The 11226-nt window shown below is 54.3% G+C and overlaps 1 protein-coding gene across 1 annotated transcript; it reads right to left on the bottom strand.

Moving 5' to 3' along the window:
* Window positions 1-3643: 3643 nt before the first annotated feature.
* GJA4 (gap junction protein alpha 4) lies at window positions 3644-6363 on the bottom strand. The gene is made up of 2 exons (XM_054571545.1): window positions 6308-6363; window positions 3644-5191 (listed from the first exon to the last, which is right to left on the bottom strand). The coding sequence occupies exon 2, from the start codon at window positions 5172-5174 to the stop codon at window positions 4179-4181; it is 996 nt and encodes a 331-aa protein (XP_054427520.1). The 5' UTR covers window positions 5175-5191; window positions 6308-6363; the 3' UTR covers window positions 3644-4178.
* Window positions 6364-11226: the final 4863 nt, after the last annotated feature.

The raw sequence follows: 11226 nt of genomic DNA, 5'->3' as shown, positions 1-11226 counted from the left end.
AGGTCAGCAACCCAGTGGTCAGTGAGCCAGCATGTTCAAATGGAAAGAAGTTGTTTTTTTTTTTTAAGATTTTGTTTACTTTTTAGAGAGAGGGATAGGGAGGGAGAAAGAGAAGGAGAGAAACATCAATTGGTTGCCTCTTGCATGTCCTCATGCCCACTGAGATCTGGCCCGCAACCCAGGCATCTGCCCTGGCCAGGAATCGTATCGGTGACCTCTTGGTTTGCAGACCTGTACTCTCTCCACTGAGCCACACCAGCCAGGGCTGGAAAGAAGCTTTGACATCAATCAGCCCAACTGCCTCCGCTTTGTTTATGCATGGCCCATGACGTTCACATGCTCCCATGGGTCCTCGATAAGATGACCCAGGGTTATGCAGAATTCTCAGTGCACTCCACATAACCCCATCCCTTTTTTTCTCACTCAGTAAGGCAATGTGAATTCCAGGGACTGGGGTTTATCCTATTATAGAAATAATCTTGAATCTGTTCTAATTTAATCACCTGTGAGCTTCAGATCAATGATTAGGGACACGTTACTTGGTGCAATGCTCCTCGTAACTAACTGCCACATACCTGCTTCTCATCCAACCCTTTAATTTCACAATGGGGAAAACGAGGCCCAGAGAGGGAAAAGGACCATAGTCAAGTGACTATGAAGGATGGGAGCCAGGCGTCAGGCCTCCTATGACACTTTCTGTGACTGAGAGTTGCCTGTCCCCAACTTAGATTTTGGTGATGCGAGGGATAGGCTGGCGGGAGGACAAAAAAGGTGAAGGAAGGAAGTGAGTTGTGAATTTGCTGTGTTCCATCCAGGCTACGTCACCAGGAGATGTCTTAGTTCAACATATACTTAATGTTCCCCTTGGCTATCCCTGACGAGGTTTGGAGGTGAGCTGGGGCTGGTAGGGTGGTGGTATAGGTCGACCTGAGTACCCCAGAAAGGTATGCTGAAGTCCTAACCACCAGTAGCTCAGAATGACCTTATTTAAAAATAGGGTCTTTACAGAGACTTAAAATGAAGTCGTTAGGGTGGCCCTAGTCCAATGTGATTGATATCTTTATAAAAAGAAGTTTGGACACAGAGACAGACACACGCACAGGGAGAAGATGTGAAGATGAAGGCAGGTGAAGTTTCTACAAGCCAAGGAACATCAGATTGCCAGCAACCCACCAGAAGCGAGGGGAGAGGCAGGGAACAGATCTCCCTTACAGCTCCCAGAAGGAACCAACCCTGTCCACACCTCGATCTTGAACTTCAAGTCTCTAGAACTACGAGAGAGTAAGTGTCTGTCATGGAGACCCCTAGTCTGTGGGACTTTGTTAAAACAGCTCTAGGAAGTGAACACAGATGGGATGAAGCTTGCAGTCACTCTTCATTGGATATCTGCAGCATCACCCCCATCCCACTCCGTGTAGTCCTCTGTCCCCAATACACTACCCCCACCCTTAACCCCCCAGCCCATTTGCCATTGTGTTTGTGTTGCCATCAGTTTAGGACCCAACCCCAGCTTTGCCAAAGGTCCAAATGCCTGGGCCCTGGACTGACCACAGCCACAACAGCAAGCTCAGAGCTGATGAGCTTTGAGGGAGAGGAAGGATGCCCTCCTCACTCACCTCAACCTGTCTTCTTCTACCTTTATGAGCCAGAACAGGTAGGGAACACCAGAAACACAGGCTCGCAAGGCCCTCAGGATGAGCTGGCTCTAACACACCAAGCTTTAACCAACAGGTCTGGCCTCTCACCCTAACTGGGGGTGAATCCTTAGAAGAGAACATCAGCCTCCTGGATCACGCCCTTCCAATGCGTGAACAGCCTACTTTCTGCCCAGTCTAACTCAATCCCTTATCATAGTCGAAGTGAATACAAGGCTAGGCCCATGGGGGATAGAACTGTCTCCCTGACAATTCTTAAAGACTGACTGGGGAGCTGAAACAGACTCATGCTAAGCAGTGGTCCAGGTTCCTGAGAGGTACAGATTATCACTTCAGATGGGCTAGAGTCAGGGAGGGCTTCCAGGAGAAAGAACTTATGATGACCTTGCTGGAGAAGATGAGGTGAATTTTTTATTGCATGAGTTCTAGGAACCAGGCATACTCAAATGCTTTCTCTTATTTTTATTTCTTGTCACTTGTGAGGCCGGTGATGTTATCTAAATTTTATAGATGAGAAAATGGAGACCCAGGGAAGCAAAATGATTGACCTAAGACCACATGGCCTTGTACATGTCAGAGGCATCATTTACATTGAGGATCCTCTGATGTCCCAGCTCGTCATACTCTTGCTTCTGCACCCAGGCTCTGCCTTTTCCAGGGTCCAGTAGTGTTTAAAGGACTGATGGAATCTGGAAGTGTGTGGGAAGAGGACTCCAGGTTGACAAAGGAGCAGGGTGAGAATGTATCAGGTGAGCTTGGGGAGCCAGGAGGCGGCTTGCCTATTGGATCTCAGGGATTCAGAGGCAACAATGGGAACCAAAGCTGGAAGAATAAGAGGGCTGGTAATTTATCAGGCTGAGCATTCAGACTCGATGGGTAAGTGAGTGAATGAGCTCTGGGGTGAGGGATACAGAGCTGGCATTTTGGAGATCTACCTTGATGAAAGAGGGGCCCAGTTGCCAACCTTCTGGAGTCTCTCAAAGAGGAGCATGTGGCCATGTAAGATGGACCCCATTCCCTCCTCCAATCCCAGCTCCGGATCTCCCTGAGTAGGGGAGGATGACCAGCTTGCCTCCAAGGACCACTACCTGAGTGCTCCCCCTACCTGGGTCACCTGCCACATACATGGAAGGTCAGCTCTACCAATACAGGGCTCATCCTCAACATTCCTCCGGGTTTCCTAGAGGGCTCATCAGGCCCTAAGCACCTTCCACAACCGCCTGGTCCTTCCCCTCCTCCATGTGCCTTTGCACAAACTGTTTCCTCGCCCCAACACTCAGTGTCTTCTTCCCCTCCCCACCTTGACTGGTGAGCTCCTTTTCACCAGTCAAGGTCCAGTTCAATTGTTCATTTTTTTCCCCTGCAACTTTTGTAACTCAGAGGCAGAGATTTGATCCCTCCACAGTCCCTTCTACCTCTCTATACTGCCATTGTCTGTTCTTCCTGAGTGAGTTTTAGGTGCGTGGTGGGGAGATATGATGCAGGCCCTTGAGTTGCTCATTCTGATGGGCAGAAATGGCCAAGGTAGAAGGGGGCAAATGATCTAAACCTGCCTCCCGAATACCAAGAGGCCGGGATGAGGTGGGATGAGGTACAGGGCTCACTGGAGCAGGGCTCAGCTGGCAGGCTGGCTTCGGGAACAGGGGGCGCCCAGTGAGGGAGCACACTACTGGGGGCAGAGTGGCTGGGGCACTGGAGGCCATGGGACAGGGTGGGAGCAGACACTGCTTTGGCTACTGATTAATGGGCAGCTTGAGGGAGCTGGGGCAGTGGGGATGAAATGGGAGTGGTGCCCGAGGCATTTCAAAAGGCAGAATGTTTAGGACTTGGGACAGCTGAGAGGCAGGATGCATGAGTTTGAAGGTTTAAGGTGCTAGCCAGAGTTGGGGTTGCAGCGGCCAAAGCCAGATGATGCAGGATGGAAAAGAAAGCCTGGGGAGAGCGACTGCAGCCCTCAGCTCCCACCCTGATGTATATCACGGCAGCATCAATGTACACACCTCGCTTGTGTTCAAGTCCTGTTTATTTTAGAAGCATAAACAGTGGAACTAGGAAGGAGTGATGAGAAAAAGATGTCCCCTGACAGGGCCAGATCCCACACAGGCTCTGTGTGTAATCGAGGCCGACCCAGCAGCCTCGACCAGCTTTTTCCTGCAAGGACAGGGTGTGAGGGCAACCAGGGTGGAAGAGAATCTTCCATGATGGTGGGGGTGGAGTCACTTGGCTGCCGGTTCCTCCGAACCAAGTGAAAGAGGCCAAAGGGCCCACACCTTCAGCCAAGAGCACCCCAAGCTGGCTCTGTCTGTGCCTAGGGCAAAGCCAGTTTCTGGAGGGAAAACCATGGTGTCCTCTAGTGACCAGGAAGGCCCCAGTTGTTCAAGAACAACCTACAGCAAGGCCGTATGGCCAGCAAGCACTCACTTTCCCCAGCCCTAGTCATCTCTGCAGAGCCTTCAAGGAGGAGGCACCCAAGGCAGCCAGACTTCCCAGGCCCTGCGGCTGGGTGACTTAAGCCTCAGGTTCCTACAGATACTGCTTCTTGGAAGCATTGCTGATGCAGCTATTAGGGGATTTCTGGCTACCCTGGGGGTACGGGTCCAGGAAGGGAGGGGGCCTGGAAGAAGCCAGCCTCTCCTTAGACAGGTTGGCCCAATTCTGCTCACTGAATGGGGGCCCGCTATATGTGGGGCATGGCTCAGATGAGGGCTCCGGGTCCATGGGGAGGTAGAAGATCTGGTCCGCGTGAGGACCCGAGGCGGCATCGTGCGCTGGAGGGGCATCCTGGCCCTGCCGGGCCCTCAGTTTCCGGACGAGGTAGCGGCACAGCAGGTGCACCAGCTCCAGCAAGTTGAGCAGCAGGGAGATGAATCCAACCACCTGCATGAAGATGATAAAGATAGTTTTCTCTGTGGGACGAGAGACAAAGCAGTCCACATGGTGGGGGCAAGGTGGGCGCTGGCACACAAACACGGGCTTCATGGTCCAGCCGTAGAGATGCCACTGTCCATACAGGAAGCCCGCCTCCAGCAAGCTCTTGCAGATCACGCTGACTACATAAGTGCCCATCAGTGACCCTTGGATTCGCATGCGACCATCTTCCGTCACTGAAATCTTGGCCATCTGACGTTCCACGGCTGCCAGCGCCCGCTCCACGTTTGGGTCCTTGCCCATCAGTAACCGCAGCTCCGCCTCCTTCTGTCGCAGCCGCTCTTCGCGCCGAGACAGGTAAATGACATGGCCCAGGTAGATGAGGGTGGGCGTGCTGACGAAGAGGAACTGCAGCACCCAGTAGCGGATGTGGGAGATGGGGAAGGCCTTGTCGTAACAGACATTGGTGCAGCCCGGCTGGGCTGTGTTACACTGGAAATCCGACTGCTCGTCGCCCCACACCGACTCACCGGCCAGGCCCAAGATGAGGATGCGGAAGATGAAGAGCACCGACAGCCAGATCTTGCCCACTACAGTTGAGTGCTCCTGGACTTGGTCCAGCAGCTTTTCGAGGAAGCCCCAGTCTCCCATGGCTCCTGGGCCTCCTTCTGCAGGGAGACAGGGGACACCTCAGCATGACATCCTTCTCAGCTATCCTAGCAACAAGGCTGCAGTGAGGTCCGCCATGCCCTGTACAGCTACAGGGAAACTGAGGCTCAAGGCGGGGAAGGGACTGGCCCCGGGGCTCACACCCAGCAGGATGGTCAGGACTAAAAGCAGATCTTTGGGTGATGGCTGCCAAGCTCTGGTAAGGGTACAGCTAGGGCCCTGGCTAGTCACACATGTGTGTCCCTCTTGTTCCCAGCCGGAGTCCCAGGATGTCCGCAGCCCCCAGAAACATTCAGATCAAGTTGAGCCTCCTGAGCCTACGGGAACAGGGAATTTTAGGTACTTCTCCAAGGTCACACAGCTGTGCCATGTCCCTCCTCCCTTTTGCCTAGGACAGGCTGTCCCCAGACAGTGGAAGGGGGTGGTGGTACTATCTTCATCTTCTCAGGGGGTCCAAAGCTTCAGGTCCCTCCTCCCTTCCTCATATCTCCTTCTCCCCTTGGGGTTTGGGGAGGAGGGGTGCTAGACCCTAAAGGCAGCACCCTGCACTAGGTCCCCCTGCCAGCAATAGTGACCTGCACTTACTTGTGGATACCTGATCCTGTCCCCTTTCTGCATCCCTCCTAACCCTCCCATTCCTCCCCTCCCCCAGCCAAGTTGTTAATGCCAAATTCTAGACTCTCTAATTGTCATAGCAGGGTGGAGGCACAGGCCACAAAGTTCCCAGAACATCTTGGGGGAGGGGGCGTGGGGAGTACAGGGAAGAAGGAGCAAAGCTGTCTAGAGCCAGCCTCTGGAAGCAGACCTGGGTTCCAATCCCGCCTCCCTCTTACAAACTGGGACCTTGCTAAGTGACCAGCTCTTAGCACCTCAGTCTCCTCTCCTGTAAAATGGAAAGAATAATATTCCTTCCTTCTGGGGTTGTAAGAAAGATACAAATAAGGAATGTAGGACTCTTGCTTAGCACAAAGCCTGGCAGACTGAAGGGTGCGGTCGTGGTGGTTCTCCCGTCCCCGCCTCTTGATCCCCCCACTGCGCAGCAACCCTTAGCTCCTGTCAGGTGGCAGGTGGCGCCCCGGCTCCCCTCCCCGCCCCCCGCCCCCAGGAGAACTCACCGCCTGCCTGCCAGGCGGCCCAGGTGGCAGTAGGGACGCGCGGTGGCCAGGGAAGCCCTGCTGGATCGCGCCTCGAGCCTGGGGCGCCTTAAATAGAGCGGCGGGGCGGGGCGGGGCAGGAAGCGCGGCGGGAAGGCCGGGCAAAGCTTTTCAGAAGCGGGGGATGGGAGGAGAGGTGCCGAGTCCTTCTCGTGACTCTCTAAGAAGGGGCTGCGGAGGTTGGCCCTAGGAGCCGGGAGTTGCAGGGGGCTCTCTCCTCCCCGCACCGATATTCCAGGCGGCCAACTCTCTGAGCCGCTGCGGTTTCTTGGGTGATGGAACAGGACTTCTCGAAGGCAAAGTTTTTCAGGGCGGGGTGTTGCGGGGGTGGGGGTGGAGGTGGAATTGGAAAGGATAACAAGAATTTACTGATTCCTGCCACTGGCCTGAGGGGCTGTGAGGGTGGGCAGATGGTGATGAGGGGGAGTGTGGAGGAGGCTGTCCTAAGGCATGACTGGTGCCGGATGCTGTAGCTAGATGCCACCCCAAGGGAGACTGCTTCTCCTAAATCCCCTCGGAGACTGGGACGGACCCCTCCCCTACGCTCCACGCGGCTCCTTCCAGGCACAGCTGTTGCCCTGCCCCTCGCCAGTGCGTAAGGCCTGCGCCTTGCCTTCCCCCTACCGGCGGTGGGTCATGCCCCAGCACCGCATCCTTCCTTACCTGTCCTAGACGACACTTTAGCGACTGCCCTGAGGTGGAGGATGTCCACGTTCTCTTTCCCCACAAGAGGTGCCTCCTCCTCCTTTGTAAGTCCCCGTAGTAAACTCTTGATGTCGTTAATGCCGAGGTCTCAGAGCCGGCGGGGGGTGGGGGGATTTATGGAACGGGGCCTCCAGGGCAGGGCCTTCCCTTTGCCCTGTGGGTCTATCGTCCCAGGTGGGAAGAAGGGAGACCACTGTGTTAGGCAGCCGGTGTGCCCCGCACTGTGCCAGAAACTGGCAAGAACAGCTCATTAGGACTTGGGGAACCACAGTGCCCTCCCTGGAGTCTGGGGTGGAGCCCCGGTCTCAACCCAGGCTGTGTCCTTGCACGATTCTCAAACATCCCCCGCTCCTGGGCGGCTACACGGTCAGAGGCCGCTGAGCAACTCCCATGGGCCACTTGACACTGGGGAGGGGGGATTCTCCACCTTTAGCTTGGGTCCCATTTTCATGGCTCTACGTGGTGGTGGGGGGCAGAGCCCACCATCGTTCATCCAGGCTTCCCCCTGTTGATAAACATTCATGAGGGTCTGCGTGCAGCCTGCGCGGCCTCTGGCCACCAGCTCTCACTGGCTGGGGCAGGAGGTGGGAACGGAGCATATCAGCCCTTGGGTCACAGCACTATGGTCAGGGTGGAACGTTCTCCTGAGAAGGACAGGGCGACTTGGTTAAGAATGTTTCCTGGAGATTGCATTTTTAGCCAGGTTGGGGGTGGGAGTGAAGTGGGGGAAGAAGTTCTAGGCAGAAGCAATAGAAAGAGCAAAGGCCCAAGGACCTGGGGCTGCCAGGCCCCGAGACCTTGGCCATCACTTCCAGGGTGCTGAGCCTTCACTGCCTTGGTGGGTGGAAGCAGCAGAGCTGGAGCTGAGACTTTGTTGTTGACACTTGTGCCCTTAGACAAGCTGCATAAACCCCTGGGCCTCCGTTTCTTCCTCTGCAGAATGGGGATAAGCAGTAACATCGTGTAGGGTTGGTAGGAGATTGTACACAAGAAAGCCCTTAAGTGAGTGTTGGCTAAAAACATGTGACAAAAGGTCTGTGGCACAAAGGGTTTGTGAGTTGGTCTTGGTGGGAGCTGTGGACAGAGAACAAAGGGGGGAGGTTCCTATGGAAAGTAACCTCACAGGGTGATCTGACCATAAATTCCTAATTAGGCAGGACATGGTGAGTAGCCATATCTGAGGCCTATGACTTCATTAGTTAAAGGCTTATCTTTGCCTTAAGTAAGCCCTGTTCATTGTTTCTGTGAATCAAGGTTGATGCCTCTTCCAAATGCCTCTTTTCAGAGCCCTCCTCCCAAAGGGCGACCACTCTCCAGAGAGCACATAACGCCTTAGCTATGCTGTGATCTCATACTTACCTGGCTTGGCTTTCTCCCAGCTTTGAGTAATCTTTCTTAGGTTCCCTCCTTAATTCCAAATGCATTAAAAAAAAGAGCTGCAAACTGTCACGACTCGGAAGCATTTATCTTATAGTCTGTTGAGATCTTGCTTCCGGGCGTATCTTTTGTTTGACTCAAACTCATAAAAATTCTTTACAGGTTTGGACCTTTCTTCTGTCAACAGAGCAGATAGGGGCAGGGAGGCGGGTGGGGCAGGGAGAGGGAGCTCCTGGGCCTAGTGGTGGCAGGGATGGCTCAGGTTGGGGACAAGGCCTGGGGCTGGTGGCAGAAAGGTCCTTGTTGCTCCATGACAGGATTTAGTCACTGGACTCCTTGCGCCCCAGGGTCCCGGAGGGTTGTGCCTTCAGCAGTAGCAGGATTTTGGGGCAGCAAGTGGGGTGGGCTCAGCTCAGACCTCACAAGGATCAGTCTGAGCTGAGTCTTCTGGTTTCGCAAAGCTGTCAGCTGCACCCACTTGGTTGTGACCCGTGAGGGCGTGAGAACAGAGGTCCCTAGAGGCAGGCTCTTGTCACGCCCCACTGCAACCTCTGCTCCCAGAACTCTCCTGTGGTTGGGCCCAGGCTCTCGCAAAGCCTTTTGGATCCGTCGGCTGGGAAGGAGGGAGGAGTGAGTCAGGGTGCCAAGGGCGCCCTCACCCTGTTCTGCTCCATGAGACGCTCTAGAAGTCAGGGTTTGAATGATTCCGCCCCTTCCCAGGAAAAGGAAGATGAGCGAGACAGCAATCCCCGTAACCTGGCCATTGCCACTGGAAAGCATCCCCAGAACCCCACCTCTCCCTCCGCTCCCTCTGCCCTGACCCTGTTCAGGCCACCATCTCAGCGGCCTCCCAGATGGGCTTCCAGCCTCCAGCCCCACCCCTTCCAACCCAGCCTCCACCCTTCCCTGACCAGATAGCCACCCTGCTTAAACCCTTCTACGGAGTCCTATTGCCTCCTGGCCTCGGCCCCTTCTCCCGCCTCCTCCCTCTCCCCTTTCACTTGGTGATCCAGCCAGACTCGTCTGTGGTTCTCGGGGCGCTCTCCTGTGTCCGCACTGTTCCCTCCGCCTGGAGCCCCTCACACGCGGAAAGGCCTGTTCCGGCCTTTCTCTCAGAAGCCTCCTGGCTGTCCCGTGCGGGCTTAGGTGTTCCTTTGTGCTCCCAGGGGCTCCGGTACTGCCCCGGATGCATTTTTAAAAGTTTCCCTTATGTTAAGAAAAACACAGAATATTTACCATCGTAACCATTTTCAAATGTACCATTTAATAGTGTTAAGTATGTTTACATTGTGATACAACAAATCTCCACAGCTTTTTCATCTTGCCAAATTGAAACTCCATACCCCCTTGAACAAGTCCCCACTTCCCCTCCCCCAGCCTTAGTGCATTGCTTGCTTGTGTTTACCGCCGGCCTCCGTTAGACTGCACGACCCTTGGGGGCGGGCAGGGCCTTGTTTAAACCTCCAGGGCCTAGCAGGGCACCAGGCCCATGTATGAATTTGTTACCAAACGGAAGGGCCGGGGGAGGGGGATGGGTTGCCCAGATGCTATTACCGAAAAAACGACACCCTCCTTTCCCAGGATCCCTTGGTTGTGGGTCCTTTGCCCGCTGCCCTTGGAATTATGGCTCTGAATGGCAGTTTGGTGAAAAGGAAAGGAACTATTTATTCAAAAGTTATACAGGTTTGATTAATGGCTCAATGTCACCCTTAAACCTCAAAATCCCTTCAAAACAATCACCAGCACACACACTGTCCTGCCTTCCCCACTTTGCCCAGTTACGCCAGTCAGGCCAGTCAGGGGGACCGTCCTTCAGAAGGAAAAGAACGGAAGTCCGGGGCTCGGCTAGGCAGGCCTCTCGCTGGTCTCAGCACCCTCCGCTGTGTCGCTGCGCTCTCCAGCTCTTAATCCATAACCATGTGGCACCTTCCCATGGCCCACTAGCAAGAATCCTTTCTCCCCTTTTTCTTCCTGTGTGGTCTTCACACTGTTCCTCAGAGCCTGTGTCCCTTTGTCTCTCCTGCAGGCCCCTGTCTCCCCTCTTTCTCTCAGTTACATTTTGTATTGAGTCTTTTAAACCTTCTTGATTAGCTTTGGTGATATGTCAAATAATCCTCTTTGCAAATGAGGAAAGAAGCTATCCTGTTATTGACATGCAAACTGACTCTCAAAGGCCCTGCTCAAGGCTCCCATCCCCCATGGCGGCCCGCCCTGGGGTGGGGAGAATATATTTTTCTTGGACACCCCAATCTCTGGACCCTGTTACAAAATACCCTTTGTGGGGGGGCCTGGCTGTACCCTGTTACAAATTTATTAATGCAACAAATATGTATTGCCCCCTGGTGATGTGGCACTGTCCTAGGCACTGAAGAGCAGCAATCAGGGGACAAAAATCCCTGTCCTAGTGGATTTTAGATTCCAGCTGGGGGGAGAGATGAAATAAAATGTGGAAGCTGCTAGATGGTAATAAATGCTACGTGGCAAGTACAGTAGGGAGAGAAGATTGAGGGTGCAGGTGGCGGCAGTTTCTGTTCTGAAGAGAACGGAGGAGGCAGTCTCACCAAGGGGCTGACATCCCTTTGTTGAAAGCCCTGAACGGAGGGGAGCCCTGTGGCCCCGAGGGGAAAGAGCATCATTCCAGGCTAAGGAGCCCACAGAGCAAAGCTCCCGAGGCAGAAACGTGCCTGGGGTTTCCTACCTGGGGACCTGCAAGGAGGTCCTTGTGGCTGGGGCGAGGTGGGCAAAGAGAAGGAATGGGTTCCGAAAGGGAACAGCTGGGGTGTGGGCTGGCGTAGAGC

Source organism: Pteronotus mesoamericanus, unplaced genomic scaffold (assembly GCF_021234165.1).
Source record: "Pteronotus mesoamericanus isolate MK-2021 breed Mesoamerican mustached bat unplaced genomic scaffold, CSHL_Meso_final contig_221, whole genome shotgun sequence".
Classification (NCBI taxonomy): domain Eukaryota; kingdom Metazoa; phylum Chordata; class Mammalia; order Chiroptera; family Mormoopidae; genus Pteronotus; species Pteronotus mesoamericanus.
This window is presented reverse-complemented; position numbering and strand designations above follow the sequence as displayed.